The 13519-nt window shown below is 42.8% G+C and overlaps 1 protein-coding gene across 1 annotated transcript in view; it reads left to right on the top strand.

Annotated features, from left to right (window-relative positions):
• Positions 1-13519, top strand: part of DPY19L4 (dpy-19 like 4) — a 554933-nt gene that overhangs the window by 97092 nt on the left and 444322 nt on the right. Inside the window, exon 4 of the mRNA XM_085605236.1 lies at positions 7904-7994. Within this exon, the coding sequence (XP_085461362.1) occupies positions 7904-7994 (91 nt within the window). The remainder of the gene's footprint in view (positions 1-7903; positions 7995-13519) is intronic.

Below are 13519 nucleotides of genomic sequence, written 5' to 3'. Positions count from 1 at the left end.
AGTGGGCAGAAATTATCACAATCTTTCAAAAAGGAGATCGCCAAGATCCTGACAATTACCGGCCAATAAGCCTCATTGGTACCTTACAAAAGATCTATGCTAAGCAGATTTTAACTAGATTAAAAGAGTGGGCAGAGGTAAATAACATTTTATCACAGTACCAGGCAGGGTTCAGAGCAAAAACCAGTACAATCGACCAGGCTTTTAGCTTTTTATGCATGGGGTGGAAATACACGGTTTTAAAGGAAGGTCACCTGTATATAGCATTCATAGATTTGAAGGCCGCTTTCGACCCTACACCAAGAGATCTGCTCTGGCGCTCCCTAAAAGACCAGGGTGTAAACTCCTTACACAGATAGTGAGACTACACGAAAATAATTATGCAAAAGTTAGATGGGGGCCTAGGGGAGAACTCACCGAGGCAATTCCCATAAGGAGGGGTGTAAGGCAATGATGTGTACTGGCACCTACCCTCTTTTCTCTATATGTAAATGATACCCCAAAACATATTTTGGGATGTTGGCACGATTCGCCCAAGTTAGCAGGGTCATCAGTACCAGCCCTTTTATTTGTGGATGACACCATTTTAATATCTAAAACACCGAAGGGACTCCAAAATCTTTTAAATTCATTTAGAGAATATTGTAACATGAAAGGCCTTGAAATAAACTCAAGTAAAACAAAATACTTGGCAGTCAAACTGTGCAAATTATTTAAGAGGAACATCTTTGTTCAAAAGCAGAAGCTAGAATTTGTATTGAACTTCAGCTATTTAGGCATTACACTTGACACAAAATTGACATGGCATCCGCAACTGCAAAAAAGCAAGACCATTTTGCTCCAAAATTCAGTACCCATACAAAACAAGCATTGGCATAGCCAATAGGTCTCGCCTTTGGGGCGTTATATGTGTTTTGACAGAGCTATGGTATTTATTAACGTTTTTAATGTGTTGTATAGTATTGTGAATATTGTGCAGCATGTTTAAAAGTTATAATAAAAAAAGTGTTAAAACCATTTCTGGCACCTTATATATAACCTAAAAAAAATTATATACAACTGAAGTATCGTTGGTTAGGTTTGCTCTATAAGCGTCGGTTTTAATAATGAAGTGCCTTGGTGAGTCCTGGAAACCACCAGCTCAAATTAAGCACTGTAGGTTACAAAATGCAAAAAGCATATTAAACGTCACGCTCAATAACAGCATTGCAGTCTATAAATAAAAGCTATATCAGAAATGCGTTTTACTTGTGAGTGTTTATTAAAGTCAAAGAGCATGTAAAACATTGCGCACAATAACAACATCGCAGTTTATAAATAAAAAATATATCAGAAATTAGTTTTACTTCTGCGTGTTATAATGCATTTTAATATATCTTTCAAAAAGCACTCCAAAACCTTTGGGTCCAGTTTGCACTGTAAACGCCGGTGTTGACAATCAAATGTGGCGGAGAGTGCAAGAAAACACCGGCTCAAATTAGCACTACTATGAAAAGGAAAAAAGGAACATATTAGGAGAAGCAAATATCATTAGGGAAAGCTATCGTGTAACAGGCAAAGATGCCGACTTTAGAGCTGGGGAAAAAAGTTTGAGTCTTTGCGTTGGATCAACATTCTGTGATCCTGGGCCAATCACTTAATTTCTATGTTTGTACTAAAAATTCTTATGCCCTTTAGTGTTAATTATAAAAATAACAGCGTTTGTTCCATAAAGTAATATTTCCTTAAGTAATGCTTATAAAAAGCACTCCAAAAACGCTGGGTCCAGTTTATGCTATAAGTGCCAGTGTTTATAATTAAGTGCTGTGGTGAGTTCCGGAAAGCACCAGCTCAAATTAAGCACTACTATAGAAAAAGTAACAGATTAGCAGAGGCAAATGCCATTAGGGGAAAAGCTATAACATAGCACTGAAAGGTTCAGAGCTAGGGAACAAAGTTTGAGTTTTGGCATTGGCCCAACATCCTGTGATCCTGGGCAAATCACTTAGTCTCCACTTTTGTACCAGAAAATAATATGCCCTTAAGTTATGCTCATAAAAAGAATTTCAATATTTGTAGGTCTAGTTTGCTGTATAAGTGCCAGTGTTGGTATTTAAATGCTGTGGTGTGTCCTGGAATCCATCGGCTCAAAAAAAGCACTGGCGGTTACAAAATCAAAGCACCATATTAAACACCGTAAAAAATAAGAATATCAAGATCTCAAAATAATAAGTAGCTCAAAACCCTGAACTCTGACTTGCTCTGCCTCAACCCCGTCGGCCTTTCAGAAGCAATGTCCTGTCCTGATTTGCCTAGACCCCCTGTATCCACCGACAACTTTCACTGTGGTTTCATGATCCAGCAAGGAACCGTTGGGCTTATTAAGAAATAGAAAATATGAGTGATAGGGAGAGAGAAGGAGGAGGAAAGGTGATTTCAGAGGATAAAGACTTGAGATTTTATGTGGATGGGAAAGGAGTAACATAAGCTGAGTGGTAATATAGGCAAGGATAGTAGAAGCTACAGCATCATTACCGTGCATGGACAGAGGAGAGCGCGACTGACCTATCATGGCTGCAAACCAGATGAAGAACAGGGAATACCGGATAGTTATTACTCTGGAGTGATTAAGGATGGAGTAAGATTGACATTGAATGGAAGGGAGTGAGACTGACCGATTATTACTGCAGACTGAACAAAGGAAACTGAGCACAAGTGACTGGTGAGCACTACAGATTGCATGAAGGAGGAGTAAGAGAGTTTCACATCATTCATGCATGCGGCACAAGCAGCGGGAATGACTGATCACTACTCCAGAGTGCACAAAAAAACAGACTGAGCACCAGACTGCAGACTACGAAAAACACTGATGGGGGGGAAAAGTGACCGATAATTACCAAGTAAGATCTGCCCAAGTCATTTCAACGGCATGCGGATCAGGGTAGCGCACACTGTACAAACACCAAACACACTGCAGCAAGGTGGGAACAAGGTGGGAACAAAAGCATTTGAGACAAGCGCGGCAACGTGGCCGCGAAAGTGAAAGCGACCGTAACATGATTCAAAACAGATGGATGCCGTTGGAGGAAACATTTACTGGAAAAGGTGGGACATGCACCCACCTTTGGCCAATTGCGTGCTTTCATTTTTGAAAGCCACACGCACAGGCCAATACAATGTGTGGAAATCGAAACACACACACGAGTTTTCAGAAAAGCTGGAGTGATTCCAAGAGGCCCTCTCCTAGAGCAGCGCATGCGCACTGCGCTAGGCTTGACCTGAAAAGCACCAGAGAAGTATAACTAAGGATGTGTCACCTGTACCAGAGGTGTACAAATATAGGGCACAATCAGCAACTTTATACGGATCTGAACTTTGGGGGGGGGGGGTTACCTGTAGAAAAACGTTCATGGTAGAAGAAAACAAGTTTTTAGGATGCTTTGACATCTTCCCGTACGTATCCCAGTTATCCCTATTGTTATGGATCTGAACATAAAACTCACAGATCACCAGGCTATATTAAGACCACTGTTGTTTTGGGTGCGATTGTGGACTACTGTTGAACTCGCAAGCTACAAAGAGGGACTAGAAGAGATACTAAGATATGACCACTGTGGTAGTCTCCAGTAGGTCAAGCATGTGAGAACATGGTTCTACAAACTTTGATTGAACCATTTTTGGGAAACACCCGCACTGTTGACTACGCCCTCTAAGAAAATATTGAAAACAACATTTTGGGCATACATGCAAAACTGCGTATCCCATAATTCTGAAAATGGCAGATTTACCACACAGTTCCTACTCACAAAATCTCTTCTGTCCTTCAAACAGTTTCTTGGCGATATACAACGTCAGCTGGCTAAATCGCTGAATATGAAATTCTGTTATGGTATTCTGCAAGTTAAATCTAATACAGCAGAATGGGTTTCGAAAAATTACGACGACAATGATGATCACTGCCTTTTATGCAATTTATAACACACAAGAAAATGATTATCACATACTTTATTTTGCCCAGTATATGCCATACCAAGGCGAAAATTGATCCAACTGATATGCTGTAATTTGGGAGTTAGGTCTTGTACTGATACTACTAGAATACTAAAAACCGATACCTCGCAGAAAATTGTTTGTGTCAGTAGATACCGGTTTGCTGTCAAATTATTGAGGGGAAAAAAGGCACGACATTTATTTTTAAAAAGGACATGCAACTTTTTATTTATATTTCTGGTTTTTAATTTATGTATGCAATTTCTCACATTAGCATTTTATATCCGCCCTGCATTTAATACAAAGTATTTTTTATTATATGTAGCTTCTTTAGATAAGTATTGTGATACGTCAAGTACCTATATGCACTATTCTAGCAGTTGCACTTTATTACCAACTATGTACTGTACTAAGCACTTTCATGCATTAGTAAGCATTTGCACTTTACTTGTTAAGCATAATCTATGTATGAAGCTCCAACCTTTTTAAACATTGAATGTAACACGGTTTTAATTAGCAAGTTCATTGACTTTATGTACTAGATTAGACCCCCTGATTACTGACATCTTCATTATTCTAATCAAAGCATAAAACCCAAAGACCCCTGCAAATGTCCAAAGACGCAATTGAGACTGCCATCCGTCTAAACTGGGTTTTTTAACATGTGCTCTTTTATTGGTATGTTTGAACGGTTTTTTATCTCGTATCTTTAATGGTTTTTCAAACCAAATTAAAATTATTGAATTGATTCTTAATGTAAGTCACAAGACTTCCACATTATTTCAGATATGAGCATTTTGTTTTTTAAAATCGGTCGCTTTTTCCATTGTGTAGATGTGCCAAACCTTGGTCCACAATAAACCTAGTGGGAGCAAATTGTTTTGTTTTCGGCAGTGGGATAAATGCATTTTACCCGCCAGCAGAAAATGGGAGATTAGTCTCCCTCTCTGTGAATGCATTTTATACAACTTATCGTCCCCCAGATGGCCCCAGTAGTGTCACGACTGGATGAAGCAGTATAGCCATACCCATTATTAGACTTAGCAAGGACGTCCAGTAGGGCTGGATCTGAGGAGAAGACCAGCACCATCGTGCCCGCTTCTAACAATACCTCCAAAATGCATCAGCATGGCATTGTCTGTACCTTATAAGTACTCTGTTTGTATTTAGTGCATATAGAAGCTGACGCTCCCCTCAACCAAATGGCCTTCAATTTGTCATATAGGTTCCTTGCTAGCTACTCCCTCTGTATTTCTATATAATTATGTCAAATCGGTTTAGGGCATGTGTCTAAGGCTTGTAATAGCTGGGATGTGCCTTTCTGATTAGAGGCTTGATCAAAAATGGTTTCTACATAAGTTAACTATGGACTAGTTTATATCCTGCCCAGTGGAGGGGTTTCAATGGTTTAAACTTGTCCCTTCGATGAATTTGGTATGGGGGCTCCATTTTCCCAAAAATATTTTCATGTTGGTGGACCATACCCCTCTATATTTAAAAAAAATAAAAAAATAAAAAAAAAGAAAAGTGGACCTGGTTGCTCTGTTGGAAAGTTGGGATTGTATGTTAGGGGGGATGGACGTGCAGATAAACGCAAGCCTTCTACTCCGGATCAGGCTCTTCTAGTAGTCAAGAAATTTAACCCCTTCGGCGCTCATGACGGAACGGTTCCGTCATGAGCGTCGGTTGGCCTGTGCTCATGACGGAACCGTTCCGTCATGACCACGCCCGCGCAAGCAGCGCTCAGCACAGCGGGGGAATCCGCCCCGCATGGAAGGGGTTAAGAATGGTATGCAGAAGTGCATTTCTGTGTTGTGTGGGAAGCCATAGCAGATGCTGTAGTGTGATTGGAGGGAGTGCTTCTTCTATTGTTTACTAAGGTTTCATCTTGGCTGGTCTCACCCACAAAAGTGCAGGATGAATCTGGGCTGCCGCTATATATTGTGTGGATATCTGGGACGCTGAGCTCCTGTTTTGTCTGACTCCTGAAGAGGGTTACCTTCGAAATTCTTGGAGATCTATCCTTCCTTATAAAGTGTAGTAATCCAGTCTGTCTGAGGATCGGTCTGTGTTGCAAATAGCATGTGCGGGAGGAAATTCATCTTGATACCATTGTTTCAGCTAATCCAGGACCGATACAGCCTACCCCAGCAGTAGATATCCTTGAACAGGACATCCAGCAGGGCGGGCGCGTTAGTGGTATGCAGGGCATTCAATTTGCCGGGATCTACACAAGATAGAGTAAGGAGGGCCCATCTCTGTGTGTAAAGCCTTCGCTCTGGAGATGTCTCTCACTCTGGGTTAGGTCTGCTACACCCATCCCCGAGGCCGAGTTATAATTTATTCAGAATCCATATCATCTCAAGGCTTCTGATTTCTGCTTGAGAGCTGGATTTGTTTTTTAACCACATAATTTAATTCGGAGCCGGCAGTGTTGATTTTAGTCATCTTATCCTGCTACTAAATCTAGCTGCAGTCATATTAACTGTTTCCAGGCTGATACCAAGGTCGGATTCTTTTTTGTGTGTATGTATCCTCGGAATTCTCGACAAGGCTATCTGCTTTAAAATCAGACCATGTCCTCATTGCTGAACATTTGTTCTTCAACTTTTTACTTAGACATGTTTTTTCAAATAACTTCTTCCTGTAAATTGTTACTTTTTAGGAGCATATTTTCATGTGTGTAGTGGATGCGGATTGTGACCTGTTTACAGCAGAATAAGCATTTTTTTGACTGAGTATGTGGAATATTTCAGTACCAGACCTGTTGAGTGTGAAGGTTAATTCTCTTACCGGCTGGCAAACCTGAGCGCGGTGAATGCAAGATTTTCTTTCAAGTAATGTTTCCATCACCAGTGGCCTTCGATTCAGTCACTATGGTGTGTATGGAACTATAAACGCGGTTGCTTTTTAAGCAATTGCACTGTTGTCAGGGTCTCAGTAACTCCCTCCTTTGCTTTAAGCTAGCAGCAATGGGGTATGCCCCCAAAACTGAAATATCCTGCTTTACTTTTCACTTCATTTGTATGTATTTATTCTGGGTTCTTTTTATAATATATATTTATTTCGTGTGGATACCAAACTGCTTTACTGTTTTTCGTGTTGAAGTTGTAGTGCATGGAGCAGATGTACCCTCCTCTTATGCAGAACTGTACTCTAGAGCTCCACTTCTGGAAACGATGTGGTTTCCTGAGGTTGCCGTCGCATCCACACCACATGGTGCAGGTTGCAAAGGCAGGAATAACCAGACTTAAAAGTGCATTATGTTGTCTTTGTAGTAACTTATTGGTCTGGCCCCTGGCTCGATATGATCTTGTGCATGGCCTGCTCGGGATCCTACTGTAAGTCCCCTGGCTGCGGTGGGTGGCACCTGAGTGATGCTGCACAGCTGCCTGGGCGGGGTGCATTAGACATTTGCACTGTGCCGCGTTGCGTACCCCCCAGTTACATTTTTTTATCAGTTCATTTGACTAATCTATCAGTGCTTCCAGACGTAATTATACTTGACGTGCAAAGTGTTTTAATAGCCACGGGCAAGAGCTGTACTCCACCCTATTGAGTGACTAGTTTGGGATCCTCCTGAACGTGCATATGCTGCTTAATGCATCCATTCCAAGCTGTGGTAATTAGCAGGCTATTTATGATTGTGCTGACAAGTAATTTACACCCTGGTGATAATGCTAAAATGGGTGCAAAGGTTTAATACACTTGCACTTGCTACCAGCTTCTAGCTGGTAGTAACAGCAAGTGTAAAACCGTTACAAGCGAGGAGGTAATGCACTTAACTCCCCACTTTATTTGCAGATGTTGTTTATGCCGGCCATCTTTTGCACCTGTTCTGGCGCCAGCGTGATCATGAACCTCTAAGTCTGGTTGTTTTGTCTCGATAGTGGATGTAAGCAGATTATACTCACAGCCTCCTTTTCCTTTTCAGACTCTTGAAAGGGAGCTCACGTTTCAGGGTGAAGGCGCCATGTATTACTCCTTCTTCAAAGAAATGCTGAGAGCGCCTTCCTTCGAGCGAGGTACGGTTGAAGAAATGCTTTTCCATTAAACGCTCATTAACTCTGTTAGCTCTCAATGCGCTCAGTGACCCATTTTGGTGCTTCAGCACTACTTGCTCTATCACGGCATACTCAGAATACCTCCTTTTTAAATAACCGATAGCAGCCCCCCTCTCAAAACCACTCAAAATGACCCATTTCACACAGTTCATAACCTTTTTCGGTTTTGCTGTTCTTTTTTCTTATTCGGCTGCTACAGTATATTTTAGAAGAAAAAAACGTATATTTGTCCCGTTGAAGATACTTAAACACTAAATCTACTTCCAGAAGTGAAGCTAGCAGCTAATACCTAGAGATGGAAACTATCACGCTAAGCACTGGTGAAGCCAGTAGGTTTAGCTTGTATTTTGAGTTGTGGTTAATATCTTTAAAAAAACACTTGCTGCAGTGAAAAAAAAACTCATCTAAAAAAATCTTTTTTTTTTCTGTATACCATGTATTCTTGTGATATAAAGAAGTTAATGTGTAATAGTTTAGTGTACATTGGAGATGCAACATATGTATATTTTAACACAGTAGTAACAATAGGCCAGTGTACAGCTGCATTATCAAGCCACACCAAAAAATGCATAGACTTTTAGTTAATGATGTTTAAAAAAAATTGCCTAGTATGGTTAAAATGAAAGTATTTAATGCATAGATGAATTTCATGACACAGCCGACCCATCCCCAAACACTACCCATTTCCTTCTTCCCTTCATTACTTCCATACTCCATAAATTAATAAAGGAATCTTTTTCAAATGTGTATAATGTTGTAAGACTTAACATAGTGTTTCATAGGGTTGCAGTGGTAGGCTCCCTTTTGCCCATTTCTTTTCCTGTACCCTTCTCCTTTCGGCAGTGGGATCACATCGAAATCTCACTCCTTGGGGATGTCTGGGTGGGGGATCACATTGGAGCCTTCCCCGATCTACAGCAGTGCCATTCCCTTCACACCTCCCAATTCTATAAGTATTTACAGCTCTGTCACGCCCTCACCGTACATATCCCACCAGGTACGTCGCTGCCCGGGTTTAGCCCGTTGGAGGCGCAAGTTATGATGGGAAACCTGGGAAGAGGTGGGGTGTCCCGGATGTACCGCTCCCTAGTGAACAATGGCCTCACTATCCTGGATTCACTGCGGACCCGCTGGGATGGTTGGTTAGGCCCCTTAGAAGAAGCAGATTGGCGTGAGACCCTTATGGCTCCCAAAACCCTTATGACCTTCTCTAAACTCCGTCTCATTCAAATTACTATCTCCACATTGCCTACCTCACTCCTGTGCGCCTACATAGGGCGGGACTGCGCCCCTTCCCGGACTGCACACAATGCCGCCGGGCTCCGGCTGATTTTTATCACATGGTCTGGTTGTGTCCGAGCCTTGCCCCATTCTGGTCGGGAGTGGAATCTGAGCTTACGCAGACTCTGGGTTGGCAGGTTTCCCACGATCCCCTGCGCCTCCTTCTGAGTGTGTTTGATGGCTTGGATGGCTCTAGAGCCGACAAGCACTTTCTGGGCACGGCGGTTGCTGTGGCCAAGCGAGATATTGCAGCCGCCTGGGCTCAGGCCAAACCCCCTACCCTGTGAAAGTGGCGCCGGGGGGTGCACTCGTGTGCGGCTCAGGAAGAACCTCTTTTTGAGGCACATGGATGTCCTGGAAAGTTCCACATGGTCTGGGGCAAGTGGCTGAACCCACTGTTTTAAATTATTTTCTCGGATTTTCTTATGCACCATTGTATTGCCTTTCAGCTGGGGTGGCTTGCCTGAATACTCCTATTGTGGCTTTTGTTTTTTACTGTCTGTTGGAGATGGATTTTGATTTACCATGCAAACTGTGTGCTCTCATTTTGATTTTGTTTTTCAAATGCTAATAAATTTGATTATCAAAAAACACATATTCTAGCATTGTAAAACTTCTTTGTTGCACTGGCGTCTTCCATTGTGTTGTAGACAATTGTATAAAATGTTCGTAGCTTCACAGGGCAATTCATTGAGTGTGTTATACTTTAATTTGGAAATTTATGAAGATGATGTCAACACTTGCAGAATCTGTGGTCACTTCAAGCGATGCATAATTATATTCTATTCACACATAAAGATGGCCCTGTATAGAAATACAGGAAACGTTTGTGGGCATACTTGAAACTAATCTGAAGGAAAAAATGTAATACAGAAGCAATTGGCTAGCCTGCAGGACAGGGCGGAGGATGCTGAAGGTAGTGCCCGACGCAATATTGTACGCGTTTTGGGATTGCCGGAACGATCGGAGGGCCCGAACGCAACACGATTCATGGAGCAGTGGATATGAGACCAGATAGCCCCAGAAGGATTGTCGCCCTTATTCTGCGTGGAGAGAACACATAGGATACCACCGGGTAGACCGACAGCGGGTGCACCACCAAGAACGATAATTGTCCGCAAAGACAACTTTCTTCTTATCTGCCTCTGAAGAGGAAACTCCAAATCTTAAATCTTACGTACGCCCTACTGTTCCCCGCTCGACTGAAAATTCTATACAAACAAAAATCCAATTTGTTTGACAGCCCGAAGGCAGCGAATGACTGGCTGGAAACCACTCTTTCCCCCCCAAGCCCTGGCCAAACTAGACCAGAAGACGCGACAATACTCACACCGATCACTGGGACGGAGAATGCGTCGGACCAAATCGACCCATAGGGCCACAGCAGGAAACCCGTCCCCAGAGCAGGCCCTGCGAGGTCAGGAGTCGGAATTGGCCGCTAAAGCTGCCATGAGAGAAAGCAATCCGCCATCCTCATCAAAACATTCGGACAATAATATGATACACTCCGACTCTGACAGTAATGGCCCGTTGTTTCCATCGATCACCCCGCAAATAGTGTAGACATTATTTGGCTGATGCATGCAGAACCAGAAGATGCTGCCCAATGCACCTTTCCAGTTGTACAGGACGGAGGGAAGTACGAATGTACTAATGTATGATGTGGTGTTTTCTCCCCTTAGGTGTCACATATCTCTACATATGTAATAAGGGTCCTGTCACGTGCGTAGCTCCGTCTTGTAAGAAAGTACTATGTTTGGTACAGGAACCACCCCCCCCCTCCCCGCAGCTAATGCATTGATTAGCCGATTGGACCTACAGATTGCTTTTTTTCATGTTCGGACCAGCAAAGTTCTAATGCTAGTCCTAGTATTGGGTGTGTTAGCTAAGTTTAATCTTTTGGGTTTATAGCTCACTCCATGCTGTGCTGTACTCAATACATGTTACACATTCATAGGCCAACGCAACACAAACGGACAAATCTTTATATGGCGGTGTTGGGCAAATATAGAGTGATAACGTGGAATGTTAGAGGGATGGGCTCTGTGCACAAACACCATCAGATTCATGCCCAATTAAATAGACGAAAAATACAAATAGCCCTTCTCCAGGAAACCCATCTTACTGACTCTGAGGTAGTTAAGCTACGTAAGAAATGGAGAGGCCAGATTTTTACTACATCATATTCCGCTATTGCGAGAGGGACACTCATATGGGTCAGACACGGGGTACCGTTTGTGTGTATAGAACAACAAATAGATACCCAGGGAAGATATATGATAGTGCATGGAATGCTGGACGGTATACACATAGTTATAGGTAGTATATATGCTCCAAATTATGAACAGGACAAATTCCTTACCAACCTGAACGCAATACTAGCGGACTGGGCGGATATCCCGTTGACACTGGGCAGGGACTATAACTCAACCCTTGATACACACCTTGATCGCTCTCAGCCACAGGTAAGAGGAGCAGCCTCCACCAAACAAGCAGAGTTTCTGAGGTCCTGGGCAGAAGGGTGGGCGTAGAGACTTGTGGCGCCTCCAAAATCCTACTGCCCGTGAATATTTTTTTATTCTCCACCTCACCAACTACACACTAGACTGGACATAATATTCTGTTCCTCATCCATTACACCCCAAATATCGCAGACTACATATCTGAGGCCTCCCTACAGGAGTTGGAGTGGGAAGCGAGTAGAGACCCCTCCAAACAAGTACAATTACAAGATGGAAGAATTAGTCATGCCGAACTCCTCGAGGATGTCCGCCTTATTGATTACTGGGCATACACTCAACATACACACAGAAGCGGATAAATCGGGCACTCTACTGTCCCGCCTCCTACGTGACGCACCACCCCTCCTACCAATTCCGGAGTGGCACTACCAGGTCGCACTATCGTGAATACTCAGGCAAACATCAACACTGCATTTAGTATATATTAGGAGATGTTATACAGCGCCCCAATAAATACAGTGCCGGAACACAGCAGCTTTTTTGGCTGGCTTGACTTTCCCTAAACTAACAGAGAACGCCCAGGAGGAGTTGGATGGCCCCATCACTAGGGCTAAAATTAAAGAAGCTATCGGGGAAATCCCACGCAATAAGACCCCTGGTTTAGACGGACTGCCAGCAGACTTCTATTCTACTTTTGCAGACAATCTAACTCCGCAGCTTGAATGTTTATCTAGTTCATCACAAGAAGCCAATTCCTTTTCACTAACCACCATGCGAGCACTAGTCTTATCCCTTCCCAAGCCAAACAGAGAGGCAGGATATCGCCATCTCTCCCTATTATCCACCGAATATAAGATACTAAGCAAAATTCTAGCCCGTCGGCTCCTACCCTATCTGCCAAGACTCCTACATTTAGATCAATGTGGCTTTGTTCCAGGTTGAAATACGTCCCTGAATATAAGACGCCTGCGTTATGTCATGAAGGCCGCATCCAAGATCTCCTCTAAGATGGGCTGTATCTCCCTTGACATCCAACAAACGTTTGATACCCTAACCTGGGACTACATGTTCACAGTTATGGAAGAATTCGGTATACCACCTGTTTATATGAAATGGGGCAAACTTCTTACACCGCTCCTACTGCCTGGGTCCGCACTGGATCCCACATATCTCACCCTTACCTGGTGGCAAGAGGAACAAGGCAAGGATGTCCTCTTTCGCCAATATTATTTGTTCTGGCACTGGAACCATTACTCATTACACTGCGGAGGGATGCTGCAAACAAAGGGATCTCATTGGGAGAGACAACCCATATAGTATCATATGATGACGACCTTATCTTATATATCCACGACCTAACAGATGACCTGGAGCCCATTCCTACTATATTCCGTCGTTTTTAATGTATCTCGGGATTGGCAATCAATGCTACAAAATCACACGTATTCTTTATGCAATCTAGGGAAGACTCCGAACCTGTTAACTTCGGCCAAATCGCTCTGACTGTTGCACCACAAACCTTCAAATATTTGTGTATACAAATATATAACACGCCTCAGGATCTCCTAGAAGGGAACCTGATGAAAGCCATTAGATCGCAACGGGCCCAGGTCTCCTTCTGGACGTCATTACCTCTCTCAGTAATTGGTAGAATAGCCATCTCCAAGATGGTGTTGCTCCCAAGACTATTATACTATTTTACCAATATGCAAATTCTGATCCCTGCAAGTGTCTTCTGAATAC

This window comes from Triturus cristatus, chromosome 5_1, assembly GCF_964204655.1.
Source record: "Triturus cristatus chromosome 5_1, aTriCri1.1, whole genome shotgun sequence".
NCBI classification, from domain to species: Eukaryota; Metazoa; Chordata; class Amphibia; order Caudata; family Salamandridae; genus Triturus; species Triturus cristatus.
This window is presented reverse-complemented; position numbering and strand designations above follow the sequence as displayed.